Source organism: Zootoca vivipara, chromosome 3 (assembly GCF_963506605.1).
Source record: "Zootoca vivipara chromosome 3, rZooViv1.1, whole genome shotgun sequence".
In the NCBI taxonomy this organism is placed as follows: domain Eukaryota; kingdom Metazoa; phylum Chordata; class Lepidosauria; order Squamata; family Lacertidae; genus Zootoca; species Zootoca vivipara.
The window spans coordinates 91644181-91659336 of record NC_083278.1 but is presented as its reverse complement, the minus strand read 5'-3'; the positions used below and the strand labels follow the sequence as shown (position 1 = coordinate 91659336).

At 42.3% G+C, this 15156-nt stretch overlaps 1 protein-coding gene across 1 annotated transcript in view; it reads right to left on the bottom strand.

The window, feature by feature from the left end:
* Positions 1–15156, bottom strand: part of RAB3GAP2 (RAB3 GTPase activating non-catalytic protein subunit 2) — a 53092-nt gene that overhangs the window by 16585 nt on the left and 21351 nt on the right. Inside the window, exons 14-22 of the mRNA XM_060272992.1 lie at positions 14933–15149; positions 14160–14303; positions 12720–12802; positions 7142–7206; positions 6222–6312; positions 4235–4362; positions 2378–2591; positions 1485–1582; positions 907–1012 (exon numbers count right to left, since the gene is read on the bottom strand). Coding sequence (XP_060128975.1) covers positions 907–1012; positions 1485–1582; positions 2378–2591; positions 4235–4362; positions 6222–6312; positions 7142–7206; positions 12720–12802; positions 14160–14303; positions 14933–15149 — 1146 coding nt within the window. The remainder of the gene's footprint in view (positions 1–906; positions 1013–1484; positions 1583–2377; positions 2592–4234; positions 4363–6221; positions 6313–7141; positions 7207–12719; positions 12803–14159; positions 14304–14932; positions 15150–15156) is intronic.

Sequence of the window (15156 nt, the reverse complement as noted above, 5' to 3'; positions counted from 1 at the left end):
TAGAAAAGTTGAACAAGGGCTCTGGAAGGCCCTGCAAGGCTCCTGAGAGCCTCAGCCCATTCAGCCCACCGACTTTGGATAGGAAAGGATGGCCACTCAGGGGGGAGCCGTTGCAGAGGTCTCCCTGACTTTACGCAATTTTGCATTTGCGCACAGACTTCCAGAACATAACCCCCACATAAGTTTCAGGAATCATCACCATGTCTCTGTTTCTTAACAAGGAAGGGAGCAGAAAATATTTCCAGAGGAATTATCTGCCCAAGAAGGCCCCAGAAAAAGCCAGCAAGAAAGTCAACGAAAGCCATCACTGTGGTCCAGTGAAACAAGGTTTGGCCTGGATATGAGACACTTGGGACCAAGTCACATCTCATCTAATGATTCAGTCGTCCAGCTCTAGGCTTGTATCACTGTCAGTTTTCCCCTCTGTAAAATGGGGCTTCACTGGGATGATGCAAAGCAAAGAAGCTGGGAAGACCCTGAACAAACTTAAAAACACTATGTGAAGTACATAAAGTGCTGACAATATAGAAGTGACCCTTAATGTGCAAGAGAGATAGAACCTCAAATTTCTGTGCCCACATCTGAGTACAAACACCAGAATGAGAACAGGAAATTTCCAGTCAGCACAACCGGACGAGGAGATATATTGAAAGGTCTGTTGCACCTGAGCGTGCAAAAGTTCAGGTCTCCTAGGCACCATAACGAGAACATTGGTGCAGCCGCAGATGGCCCTTAAACAAACTTCTCAATTATTCATCGGTTCATTTATTCTGAAATACATTCACATGCAACATTAGGTTTGGCTTTATTCACGGTTCTAATTATTGCTTGCAGAGTCAGGTAAAGGGCCCGTTTTTTTTCAAGAAGTGAGCATTTGCCCATTTCCATTCTACGAATTCATCTCACCTGTCATTTTGCTCAGGAGGGAGAGTGCAGCATGAAGGCAGCAAACTGATTGCGTTCTATGAAGAATATCCTTTTCCTTAGAAAGCCACACACTGAGAAGCAGGGACTGGGGAAGGTGAGAGAGGAGAAGATTTAGGATATTTCTCTTAAATAAGAATAGATTCAGGTAATTACAAAAAGCCACTGGTGGGCTAAAACTCTTCGTTCTAAAGAGGATTTTAAATTACCATTAAGTCATTTCAGACTTAATTATTGGTGTCCACTGGGTTAACCGGCCGCAGTTTATTTACTGCATTGTGATTTCACTATTTTACTGTTTTATTGTTTTAATCTGCATGCTGCCTTGAGGTTGCAGTAAGCGGTTTGGAAAGTTGTTTCTTCGCTATGCATCCGGAGACCTCTTCAGATATCATGACCTACTTTTGCATGTTGGTTCCTGAGATCCAACTCTGTTTTCCAACTCCTGGTTTCCATCTCTGTTTGAATACAACTTTTCTCTCAGAAGCAGAGAGCAGCTAGAGTGGAGGCCTTACAATGCCTATGAAGAACAAAATGGGATAGCTAATCATAGGACTCACCAATAACAGTTGGGGGCTAAATCCTGCAGTCTCTAGTGTCTGGCACATTTCTTCTGTGGAACTTTCTCCATGTAAACACTTCCAGAAAAAAAAGCTTCCTGCACACACAGACAAAAACACACCACACATGGTTTCCCCAATCAATTAAAAATGAAGCTTGGCCCACTGAATGGATACTTTCTGCTTGCAAACAAAGCAACCTTTCAGAGAGTAATGCATGCAGATTGGGCGAATTCACATCAGCAGTAAATAAGACTAGTGGGAACTTGCACACAGCTTTCCTCTTCTCCTTTCTGCATGGGGCCCACTCATAGGCGCCAACTTCCGGATAGGAAAATAAGGGAAAATAAGGGATCAGTGGTGGCATGGCACTGGAAGTCGCTTCTGTGCATGTCCAGACATGCGCAGTAGCAACTTTCAGTGCCGGGCTGCCCGTGTCCGCATGTCTGGGCACCAGAAATCGCTTCTGCGCATGTTTGGGCATGTGCAGAGACGATTTCCGAAGCCAAGTGAGCGAGCAGCCAGCCGGGACATGGCTACCAGCGCCGGCAGGAGCTGCAAATCCGGGGGATTTACGGGATATTTTTCAATTCGGGAGACCAGTGGGAAACGGATTTAAATCCGGGGCATCCCACGAAAAACAGGAGACTTGACAGCTATGGGCCCACTATGCACTTGTGCAGGTCTTTCAGCCTGCTATCGCAGGGCTACCTTGACCCAGGGCCCTCCATTCAACCCCAATGTTTTTCTCCTGCAGCTCTTTCCCCAATTCATTATTTCAGTAGATGAGACAGCTCTAGCCAGACACAAATGCGGGAAACCCTCAGAAACAGAGGAGCTTAACGTATATATTGGAGACACCACAGGGGGCGTTTACTGCAAAATGTTTATACCTAAAGCCACATATTCTCTCTCGTCCAGCTTCTTCACATTAATCACATCCTTTTCATAATCCATATATTCCAAGAAGGTTTTCACGGGCAACACGCCATCTTTGTCCTCCGCAAAATGAACCGAAGGTTGAGTGTTCTGCTGCTTGTAGTTCTCCAGCAACATCTGCAGCCTAGTAAACTCTTGTTCATCTAATCGGAGTAATTTAGCCAAGTCCTTAAAAACAGCAAGTCAAATATGCAACAGTGAGTCTTCTATGTAATCCTGGCAGCACGAATAATAATTGCAACTCAATGGAAAACAGCCCAAAATCTTACACTGGATGATTGGTATCAATCACTGAAATATAGCTATAATGGAGAGAAACCACACAAAATTGGATATTTTGACAAGGACTAGAAATGCCAGACACTTTTTATATGATTTGGCGTTCCTTTATGACATATACAGCAGAACCATCATATCCATGCCTGGCAAATTTGGAACTATAGTTGATGATCAGATAAAGATGATAGTCTTTACTTGGACTTTGTTATTTTAACTCATGTGCAACTACTCATTCTACATGCCTATTTTATGGTTTTGTTTTACATATTTTAATTCTATTATTAATTAAATTGATATATCGCCCTATAGCTGGGGGTCTCGGGCAGTTCACAGAATAAAGTCAAGATATAAAACCACAAAAATAAAAACAACAACCCAATAGTGTCCCCCCCCAAAAAAAAGCACAAAGGCCTGGTTTAAAAGGAATGTTTTTGCCTGGCGCCTAAAGGTGTATAATGAAGGCACCAGGTGAACTTCCCTGGGGAGAGCATTCCACAGACGGGGAGCCACTGTAGAGAAGGCCCGTTCTCGTGTTACCACCCTCCAGACCTCTTGAGGAGGCGGCACATGAAGAAGGGCCTCAGAAGATGATCTCAGGGTCCAGGGTTCATATGGGAATAGGCAGTCCTTGAGGTATTGCGGTCCTGAGCCGTTTAAGGCTTTATAGGTCAAAAACAGCACTTTGAATTTTTGTCTGTTGTTATCATTGTTCTGTCTATGTTGTATACATTATAAAATGAAATAATAATAATAATTTTACCCCAAAAAATGCAACCGTGAAGATCACATCCATTCTGGAAACATTAATAGCAGTTGTAGGAGATGCAGGATACAGAGTTCTCACATTGCCATTCTCTCAGAGCAGATACTGTTTTATTAATGCTTCTAAAAATGATGACCTATATTGCACAAACAGTTGGGAGTAGCCCTGATTTTTAACATGCAAGTGACAATTACTTAAAAAGTGAAGATTATTGAGAAGCCACCTTTAAAATACATTTTTCTCTTGTAATGCTCATTTCCTGCGTATACTCCAAGCTCTTTTAAAGGTCTAGGCACAAGGACTTTGATCAAACAGCTAAGTACCAAGAAAGGCAGCAGTTAAACTGTGTTTAAGTTACAGCATCATATAGGATGGTAAAAAAATTAAATTCCTTCATGCACCATTTTAATCTCTGTGTAGAAAAAAGCATGTAGGGTCAGAGAAAGCTGCCTTGTACCAAGTCAGATCACTGGGTCCATCTAGCTCAGTATCCCCTACACTGACTGGCAGCGGCATTCCAGGGTATCAGGAAGTAGGCTTTCCAAGCCCTAAAAGGAGATGCCATGGGCTGAACGTGCCTACAAAGTTATGGTGAGCTGCTGACAGCAATGGCCTTTAAAACATTTTAAGAAGGATTAGTACTTTATTAGAAAGCAATGTTTTTGTCCGTATATTTTTCTTTCGATCATAACACACAGAATGTGCACTCCAAGGATTCTTAAATTTCAGTCTTTCACACACACACAAAGAAAATGTTCACACTACTCACGTTATTAGACGGCACAATCTCACACGGCACAGTCAGAGAATTTAGCTTGCTGACTGACTCATGAAGGTGCATTAGTTTCAGTTTGTTTGCACAGAACTGTAGCAGCCCTTCATCGATACACTCCATCTCTGCCGGGGGGGGGGGGAGAGACACACACACACACACACATTAGTCTTAATGAATGTGCAATGGAGCTGTAAAATCGCTCTGCAGCTTCATTAAACTCCGTTAAGCAATATTTCCAGAGCGCAGCTGCTTCCATGAGAGTTCTGCTTTATCAGGTTAAAGTCTGGGTAAGTTTTGCCTACAGGCAAAGGAAGTGTCAGCTTCTCTTTGAAAGCAGAATCTTAAACAACATGAAAATCAAAAGTCTCAACACACAAAGAACATCTTTTCACAGCAGGCAGGCAGAAAATGAATTCCCTACACTGGCTAACATTTCATCACACACATTTTGACATTTGTCACACGTAGCTTACATATAGGGCACACACTATTTAGTTTTGAAGTCACCCAGGTGTTTTTTTTTACTTATGGAGGGTGTAATTATCTACACTGTGACCTCTGCCTACTGAAGCAGCTCAAGACTTCATTAACAAAAAGAATCGGGTTGTCTCAATATGCAACTGATTCAAACAAGAGACGAGCAATTTGATTTTACACAGATCAGACTGCATGTAGTTGGGGTGTAGGAAAAAAATCTGCTTATGTCAAAGGAACAGAAAAATGCTGCAATAGCAAGTCTGCTTCTCGTAAGTTCAGATTTACACTGTGTAATAATTAATTTGCCTCATATTAAAAAGCTACCCTAAAGTTTTCCCTGTTCAGCTACTCACCTTGCAACTAAGGGATCACCCACCAAATAATCAGTTTATAAGTTAACTGTCCGCATGCAGGCTCTGAGAATGCCAAATGTAAGGCAGGATCTCTGTTGAGGCTGAGATTCCCTATCCTTGCAGAAAGAAATCAGGGGGATGAGACGAATCCTACCCTACCCCAGGTGCTTGGTAGTGTGATTGGTATAAATCACATGAGATGTCTGAGAAGAGTGTGGGAACTGAAAACTGTCTTATCTCTTCCGTCTGAACGTGTTATTGTTACTTTACTTTCACTTTTGTTGTATGCAACAGTCTTGTTCTGCCTGAGCTGGAGAACACAGACGTGATTATGGATTCTCTGTACATATTGTGAATAAAAAGTAGTTTAGATCTACGAATGTTTCCTTCTTCTTGCTGTTAAGATGCCAGAAAACTTGTGTGCACTTTCCATAAGAAAAGTGTTGCAGAGACGCACTCTGGAGTGAAGGGGCATGCCAATCCAGAGACGCGCCTACTGGGAGACGCACGGAGGCACCAGGGGTTTGCCGTGTCCCCGGATGCGTTTGCCAGCAGTATATGTGTGCTTCCTTCAAACTTCCTGGAATCTCTTAAAGCAGAAGCATGCGCCCTCACCCCTCTGGGAAAGAAAGCAATCCCTGGGTTCAACTTAGGGGGGACAAAAAAAGGGCCATGATCCCTTCGTCACCAAAGCAGTAGTGGCGGAACTGAGCTCAGGGAACAGCCAAATTCTCTTTCTCCAACAACTGCATCAGGAATGAAGTTCAACAAAAAGTGACTGTGGGAATGGCAGGGACTAGATTCTGCAAGTTAGGGGCTAGTTCTCTCCAAGCATGCACCAATCCTGTAATTGATCAGCCGTGGGGAAAAAAAGAATCAAAGAAATAGACCTCCCTCAGGGTCCCACTTGCTGCTTTTATAGGAAATTCAGGCACCATTTTGATCACAGCCAAAAAGAGATTTCGCCCAACTGCTTTGAGGTTTTTTCTTACAGTCCAGAAGTATATGAATTTCATGAAATAAATAAACAGAACAAATGAAGACTGTGAAAGTTCCAATAGTCAAAGTATTCTGTCTCTATGGGCCTTTGGTTCAATCCAGCATGCCTCTACTTATGTTTTGACATGGTTACACAACACATTTTCACTTACCCTGACTTTTTAAGGTATCCATTAACGTTTGTGCTATGCTTGTCAAAGAAGACAGTGGCAATCGCTCGTTTGCAAGAATGCTTTCCAGTGCCTGTCAGTAAAATAGACCACACGAGTCAATTTTTCTCCATCATTTCATGCTGTTAAACAAAAGCAATGCAGATGTTTCCTATAAGTAGCCATCAGCAAAGTTCCAAATAATCTCTCTTAGGCTGGAATGCTTAGCTGAGCCTACAGTGCATGTGCGGAGGGACAAGGGCTGTCAAGGGAGGAAAATGCCTACGAAATTAGTCCTGTGTGTGATCTCCAAAACCAGTTCTGTAAATAAATCCAATTTGTAAGTTACCTAAAGCAACATTGTTCAAAGTGTCAGGATGGATGTCTCAGAGAAACATAGGCAGTTACCAGGAACCAGCAAGCACAACCAACACTACACCACAATATGAATTCACTGATTGGCCCAAGAAGGAGAGAGAGAGAGAGAGAGAGAGAGAGAGAGAGAGAGAGAGAGAGAGAGAGAGAGAGAGAGAGAGAGAGAAGCCACCACCAAGCAGGGGGCTTTAAATTCTGCATGTTGGTGGAAAATGGAGCAATCCTTCACTCTTACAGTTCCCCCCCCCCATTTAAAGAATTAAAATGTCTGCACACAAAAACAAGAGTTGTTAGATATGCATAAAACAACAACAACAACAAAAATTCCTTCCAGTAGCACCTTAGAGACCAACTAAGTTTGTCATGGTATGACAAACTTAGTTGGTCTCTAAGGTGCTACTGGAAGGAATTTTTTTTTAAAAAAAAATTTGTTTCGACTACGTCAGACCAACATGGCTACCTACCTGTAAACAATAACAAACTGTTTGCCTAATTTGGATCAAAAGGCAATAATGAATGCAAAAATGAAGCCCTTCCTGGCTAATTACCTGTTTTTTAGTAGCGGGATATTTAATATCAAGAATTAATCCCTTCACTTCAGCCTCAACCACATCTGGAAAGAAAGAAAAATAATAAGAATAAAAAAGAAAAGCACATTACAAAAGAGGTTCAAGAAAACTAAAGGGTGCCCACTTTAGCTATTGGGGGCTCCTGCAGTCAAGAGAGCAGCAAATGAGAAGGTGCAGAGTGCCTGCGTCACACCACTTAAGGGCAGTGCACTACAGCCAGCCACTTGCAACCAGAACGATCTGGCTCTGTTGCAGTGACACAGCACATCAGGGAGACTTTAACATCTTTGGACAGTAGGCAACGCAAGACAGTCTAAAATTAAAACTGCTTATCATGCCACCCTCTTGTTTCAAAGTGTTGTCCTCCGTCCTAGAACTGTGCAAGCTTTATCATGGGCATAATAAGCTGGTTGTCAGCTGACAGGACTCAGAGCAAATTTCCAGGGAATCCAGACTAGTTGTGGGATGTTTGTTTTCCTGCCTTCACAGTTACTCTTGCTGGGGCTTGCAGCCCTGGGGTCTTCCAGCTATTGTCACAAGTACAGTAGCTCAAAGTCTAGCACTGCAAAGTGGAGCAAATGGGAGACTCTTTGGGCAGAGCTCCATTAACAGTTGCTGGGTGCGATACTAGGATGTTTCAAACAGCAGAAAGAACTACACAAATCACAGCTAGGCAATAGTGCCTTTAGCAGAATGCTGAGACGTGGGAAACGCATTTGCCTCCATGTAATCCAACCCAAATTTCTTACCCCGAATTTTTTTCTAGGTAAGGCTACGACAAGTTTTCCACCCTTCCTGCTTATCTCTGTTACATGGTTGTGGTTGTTGTTTAGTTGTTTAGTCCATAGCTGCCAAGTTTTCACTTTTCTCGCGAGGAAGCCTATTCAGCATAAGGGAAAATCCCTGTAAAAAAGGGATAACTTGGCAGCTATGGTTTAGTCGTGTCCGACTCTTCGTGACCCCATGGACCAGAGCACGCCAGGCACTCCCGTATTCCACTGCCTCCCGCAGTTTGGTCAAACTCATGTTCGTAGCTTCAAGAACACTGTCCAACCATCTCACCCTCTGTCGTCCCCTTCTCCTTGTGCCCTCAATCTTTCCCAACATCAGGGTCTTTTCCAGGGAGTCTTCTCTTCTCATGAGGTGGCCAAAGTATTGGAGCCTCAGCTTCACGATCTGTCCTTCGAGTGAGCACTCAGGGCTGATTTCCTTCAGAATGGATAGCTTTGATCTTCTTGCAGTCCATGGGACTCTCAAGAGTCTCCTCCAGCACCATAATTCAAAAGCATCAATTCTTCGGCGATCAGCCTTCTTTATGGTCCAGCTCTCACTTTCGTACATCACTAATGGGAAAACCATAGTTTTAACTATCGGACCTTTGTTGGCAAGGTGATGTCTCTGCTTTTTAAGATGCTGTTTGGTTTGTCATTGCTTTTCTCCCAAGAAGCAGGCGTCTTTTAATTTCGTGACTGCTGTCACCATCTGCAGTGATCAAGGAGCCCAAGAAAGTAAAATCTCTCACTGCCTCCATTTCTTCCCCTTCTATTTGCCAGGAGGTGATGGGACCAGTGGCCATGATCTTAGTTTTTTTGATGTTGAGCTTCAGACCATATTTTGCGCTCTCCTCTTTCACCCTCGAAGCTACGAACATGAGTCTGACCAAACTGCAGGAGGCAGTGGAAGACAGGAGTGCCTGGCGTCCTATGGTCCATGGGGTCACGAAGAGTCAGACACGACTAAACGACTAAACAACAACAACAACAACTTTCACCCTCATTAAAAGGTTCTTTAATTCCTCCTCACTTTCTGCCATCAAGGTTGTGTCATCAGCATATCTGAGGTTGTTGATATTTCTTCTGGCAATCTTAATTCCGGCTTGGGATTCATCCAGTCCAGCCTTTCACATGATGAAGCATGATGTTACATGGTTATCCTCCCCCAAACACATCCAATGACCCCTTTCTGACCCACTACAGTGGCAGTCTGTACTAATATTTGCAAGTTAAGGAGAATCATATGGCTTTTTAAAAAAGACACATGCACAACCCCCACCCCACCCCATTTTTCAATTGCTGAAGCTAATGGCAAAATTAAGTCAACAGACTGTTCACTTTTCCAGGAGCAGTACATCTGCAGAGCCAACTGTGGCATCATTTGCACCAAGCACCAAGATTTTTAAACCTGCCATTGGGAATTCAATTTGTCTCTGCTGTTGCACAACTTGTTTACTTACAACAAAAAGCAGCATCTCTCAGGTCATAAATGAATAGCAGAGAGGCCTAAGTTGAAAGGAAAGCTAGAGATGTGAAGCAAAGTCAAAGGAAAGGGGTGTCAAGCCTGCATCCTGGGATGTGAACAGTCCCTGCGGCTTTCGAGGGTGGAGTGGAAGAGATGTATTTCTCTCTGCTCCTTGCCAGATCTATACATTCTGCACAAGTTGGCAGCCTGAACTGTTTGCTGTTTTGTTTTGTTTTTTGTTTTTTTAGGGGATGTCAGCATGTATTATGCTCATGGTGTGACCTCTACTTGGGGTTTAACCTGACAGCTCAAATTCAGTTGGTTAAAAATAACATGGAAAAGCACTGAAACGAAGTTGATAGTGTACAAAGTGAAAGGCACTTCCACTAGAAATGCCAGGTCTCTAGTTAAGCCTTTAAGACACTTTATATCGAGAACTTCTGAAAAGACCATATATGCAAGGGGTAAATTAAATACAACATAGTCCCACTCCAAAATAATGCATTGCTTTACGCAAGATGCAGCTTAAGTCAAGCCACTTCTGCAGAATGTGAAGTGCAATGCTGTTGTGCTAGGAAGTTATATAATATTTTAACCTGCCCTATGACTGAATCACATTTAATCATTATATATTTAATGTAACACGGCATTAAACTAAGTGTAATTTAACATAATATTACCCCCATGAGTCCAAAATTGCATGGCTACTGGCTACTGGCAGCATGAAGAATTGATAGACTCCTTTTTCTTGCATGATTTATGATCTCTCTTAAGGAATCAAAATTCACTGTATACAATTTTAGGGAAGGTAATTTAACAATTAGAGTTCTTTATGAAATGCCCCCAAATCGTGAGAGAAGAGAGAGGCATCTCTTAAGACAATTCAACTATTCTACAAGTGATCACAGGCTCCCCAAATTTATTATCCAAGTTATCCAAGCAAATAAGCCAAGTATTTCTCCATGACAATTCAGGTGCTCATTTCTTTAGACCACAGAAGCTCTGCACAGAGGTTAGATCATCTGAAGTAGTAATAAGTCACAATCAAATTAAGAATGGGTGTCACACCTTTCCAAACTACATCTTCATAAACCACATTTATTACCAGGGTGGATAAAAATCAATGATTTTTTTAAAAAATCAAAAAAATCGGATTTTTTTGATTTAAAACGGATTTTTTTTTATTTAAATCGATATTTTTGATTTAAATTGGATTTTTTTAATAAAATGCTTTTTGAGGAAAACATATTACCATCCAAAGGTTATTCCATCATGAAATAAATATTAGTTTTTTAATTTTGTAGTATAAGGTTGTATATGTTTAATTTTGGGGGTAAATAAATTCCATTAATCCATTCACAATGTCATGCTCTTCCAGAGGTTTTTGTAAGATTATTGGGCAGTTTCTCTGCCTACAAGATATTATCACAGGTGCTTGGTTTACTTTTGCAGTTCTCAAAACTGAATTTGACTCAACAGAGATCACATGCCTCTTCTTCACAGCAAAAATGTTATAACATGAACAGAGTTGAGAAAAAGACCTTAATCCTATTGTTCTACAAACCTATGAATACAGAAGCAACCCCTTCAGGGCTAAGTTTCAAGAAGTTCAGTGAATAGAATAGAAACAATATTTTTCTGATTGTTTGGAGTGGACAGTATTTAAGTTTTTCATGTGTAGGCTGGGCTGACAGTCTAAGTTTCTTAAAATATATATATTTTGTTTTTGTTTAGCCAAATTAGTTAACAAACATGGATGTTTGTTTAAGCAAATAACATTTGCTGAAATGTTATTGTTTCAGTTGAATAAATCTATTTAAATTGTTATTAAGGTAATGATTATTTTTCTCCTTCCTAAGTACAACAGTAAAGTTGTCGAAATATGAATGATTAACCTATTAAACTGGGGATAAAAAAACTAATATGAAAAGTTGTTATTCTAAAAATCTTCATCTACTTGCATATTAAAGTTATACCAGCAAGAATTAGTCTTTATGATTTAAATCAACTATGATTCAAATCAAGCCTTACTGACTAGTGATTTAAATCGTGATTTAAATCAGTTTGATTTAAATCAAATCCACCCTGTTTATTACCTCAACAGCAGTTATGCAATATTGCCAATGGCCATCAATTTCAAAAGACCGTTCACAGAAAAAAAAATCCAAAGGGATTGGAAGACTACTAAAAAATGTTTGCATTTCATCTTGTTCAGACCAACTGCACAGAGAGTTTGCACTTTGGCAGCTTCTACATGGATGGCACAATGTTTCAATCAGATATTATACAAGTGTTGTAGTGCAGAATATTGGTGATACTAACAAATTTTGTACCTACTTCCAACTAATCGCTTAAACGTAACGGAAAGCCTATCCCTCTGTGATGTAGGTGAGCCTGAAAAGGTACCTAAGAATGTTAAGGAGAGTCTGCTGGATCAGGCTAGTGGCCCATCTAGTCCAGCATCCTGTTCTCACGGTGGCCAACCAGATACCTTGGTAAACCCTCAAGCACAGCCCAAGCAAAAGGACCTTCTTCCCTCCAGCAGCTTCCGGCGACTGGTATTCAGAGGCATACAGTACTGCCTCTTGTCATATTACGTCATACTATGAGCCCTGAGTGCTCAACTGGAAGGACAGATCCTGAATCTGAGGCTCCAATACCTTGGCCACCTCATGAGAAGACTCCCTGGAAAAGACCCTGATGTTGGGAAAGATTGAGGGCACAAGGAGAAGGGGACAACAGAGGACAAGATCATGATGATGATGATGATGATGATGATTTATACCCCACCCATCTGGCTGGGTTTCCCCAGCCACTCTGTGCAGCTTCCAACAGAATATTGAAATAATCTATTAAATATTAAATGCTTCCCTAAACAGGGCTGCCTTCAGATGTCTTCTGAAAGTCTGGTAGTTGTTTTTCTCTTTGACATCTGATGGGAGGGTGTTCCACAGGGTGGGTGCCACTACCGAGAAGGCCCTCTGCCTGGTTCCCTATAACTTGGCTTCGCGCAACGAGGGAACCGCCAGAAGGCCCTCGGCACTGGACCTCAGTGTCCAGGCAGAACGATGGGGGTGGAGACGCTCCTTCAGGTATACTGGACCGAGGCCGTTTAGGGCTTTAAAGGTCAGCACTTTGAATTGTGCTCAGAAACGTACTGGTTGTACAGTGTTCTCGAAGCTGCCAACATGAGTCTGGCCAAACTGTGGGAGGCAGTGGAAGACAGGAGTGCCTGGCGTGCTCTGGTCCATGGGGTCACGAAGAGTCGGACACGACTAAACGACTAAACAAATGACCCCATTAAAAAAAAAGAACCTACCCAGATTTAATGTTTTAGCTTTCAGCAAGGCAGTCAACTTCTTCACTAGATGCATATCCTTTGCTCGCTCACTCTTCTTATCGCTAGAAGGTATTTGTAAGGGTAAACACATGAAATTGTTTGAATATCAACAGTATATATCAATTAATGTAAGAGATGGTAGCACACAGCCTCCAAACAACTAATGAAGAAGTAAAGGTCCATGCTATTAAAGCAATTGGGAGGGGAGGGGATAAATGGTTCTGTTTCTCAACAGTAGCAAGGCAGATGCCTCTGCGAGTTCACAAGGGGTGGAAGTCGTACTGCTTCCTCTCATGTCTGTCCTTAGCATGAATTGGAGGTTTGATGCCTCTCAGGATCAACACGCTAATGTTCACTGAGGATAAACATTCGAAGAACTACATGAACACTTCCAACAGGGGAGTGTTCAGCCTCCATCATTACAAAGTCATGTATTAAATATTTACCAAGCACACATACCACCACTGGGGGCGAAAACTGTGTCGCTTTCCACGGGTGATGTCAGATACACTACCTGACAGCTGCATTCCAAAAACTATTGAGAGCAGCAGTGGCTGCACTAGCTGGCAGTGGCATAACTGAATTTTTCCACAATGAAATATCACCATTAGAGCAATGCAAAAATGCAATATCCCTGCAAGAGCAGCACTGTTTCAAGAAAAGTTGTCTGGGTTCCCCAAAACAAGTGAAAAATAACTACGTGTTGGTAGCATACACAAACACGGAGGTCTGGTTCATACATGAGGCTAAGCCAAATATTAGCTTAGTGCAGACCCATGGGTTCTGGGTTCAAAGCTTACCATTTGTCTGAAGGAGACAGCCCTTGAGCCTGGGTTTGGACAACATGCTTAGCTAAAGCATAGCTTAGCTCATAGCAGTGCGGCAGTGGGACCAGAGAAGGAGCAAAGTGGCTGCATTCTCCTCTCCAGGAGCCTGCACACTTTTTGCATTCATGCTAAGCCACGGTGATATGCAAACTGAGCCACAGTCGCCTAGAAAGATGCCTACTATTTCTCTGAAACAGAAGCAGAGCATGCTGGATTATCCAATAGCACAACAGTGTTAGTGATTTACCATGAATGCACAGATCACTCCTATTTCACATCTCACACAAGTGGGAGCAACAAACCACAATTCCTTTGTTGAGGGTTGCATCTGAACTGGGAAACATTCCCCCCCCCCAAAAAAAAACCACAAAGCCAAGGTTTGTTCTTGGCTGACTAATCAGTGTTTGCTTGAGGAAAGCAAACCATAACCCCTGGTTCATTCATAGCACTTCACCTAGGAATGTGCTTTACTGCTCCCACTTGCTAGAAGGAAGGAGAAAAGTAGGAACAATCTGTGCATTCATGGTAAGCCGTGGACTATGGCTTGCTGCAACATGTGAACACAATCAGCGTGAAGCTCATCAAGACTTACCTCAGAGCTAAATGAAAAGGGACATGAACAGTTTTTACTGTTCCTGACATTGGATCAACAAGACAGATCTGGTAAGTCTGAGGCTGCCAACCCTGACTTGTTACATTGTTCAGGCCCATTATTTTATAACCAGGATACAGCAACCTAAACAGCCGTTTGACAAATACAGAAAAAAGCAGAACCATCAACATACACTTTTTGCACAGGGGAGAAGTAGTATCTGGAAGGTTTAAGTACAATAAGTTGGAAAACACACACATACACAAGCACACACCACAGTGTGAACTCAAATTTTGTGGCAGATAGAGGTGGATAGACCAATATTCTGTTTCCCATTAACAACCATTTCTATGGAGTCCAAGAAAACAACATGATGATCATTCTTCAGCAGCATTCACACATATGTATTCAAGGCAAATACAATCAATTAAGAGAAAGAACTAAGGCACTTTCTTGAGCCATATGAGCATGCTCAATCCTGCTTCCTGTTTGTGGAAGGCTTTGGGGAAAAGCAGATGATGAAAAACATTTGGGATATGGGTTACAGGTGTGTAGACTTCCACTTGTGCAATGGGACTTCTCCTTCCTCTTCCCTGCCCAGCAGTGTCCCCCCTCCTCAAATCTGCTCTGGAAAGTTTCTCAATGCTCTGGAACAGTTTCGGAAGTGCTTGGGGTGGGGGAGAGGGGAAGTCCTGTTGCATGAACAGAAGGAAATTTCATTTCATGACAGACATTGAATGTCACCCATTATCATAAGTGCTTTCATTTCTCACCTGCAGTGTTTTCCTACATTGAAGGCTCCAACCCGTGGACCTTGTTGCGTGCTCCACACTTCCAAAATGCCTCTCCTGGGAGCATAAATCACAAGGAACTGAGCAACTCTGCTTGGCCCCTGAGGCGTGCCAAAAGGAGAGAAATCCACCTTTTCAGCTTCTCTTTCGTGGAGGTCTTCCACAATCTGAATCCATCCAATCTGTGCGTCACGGTAGCCTGCCAG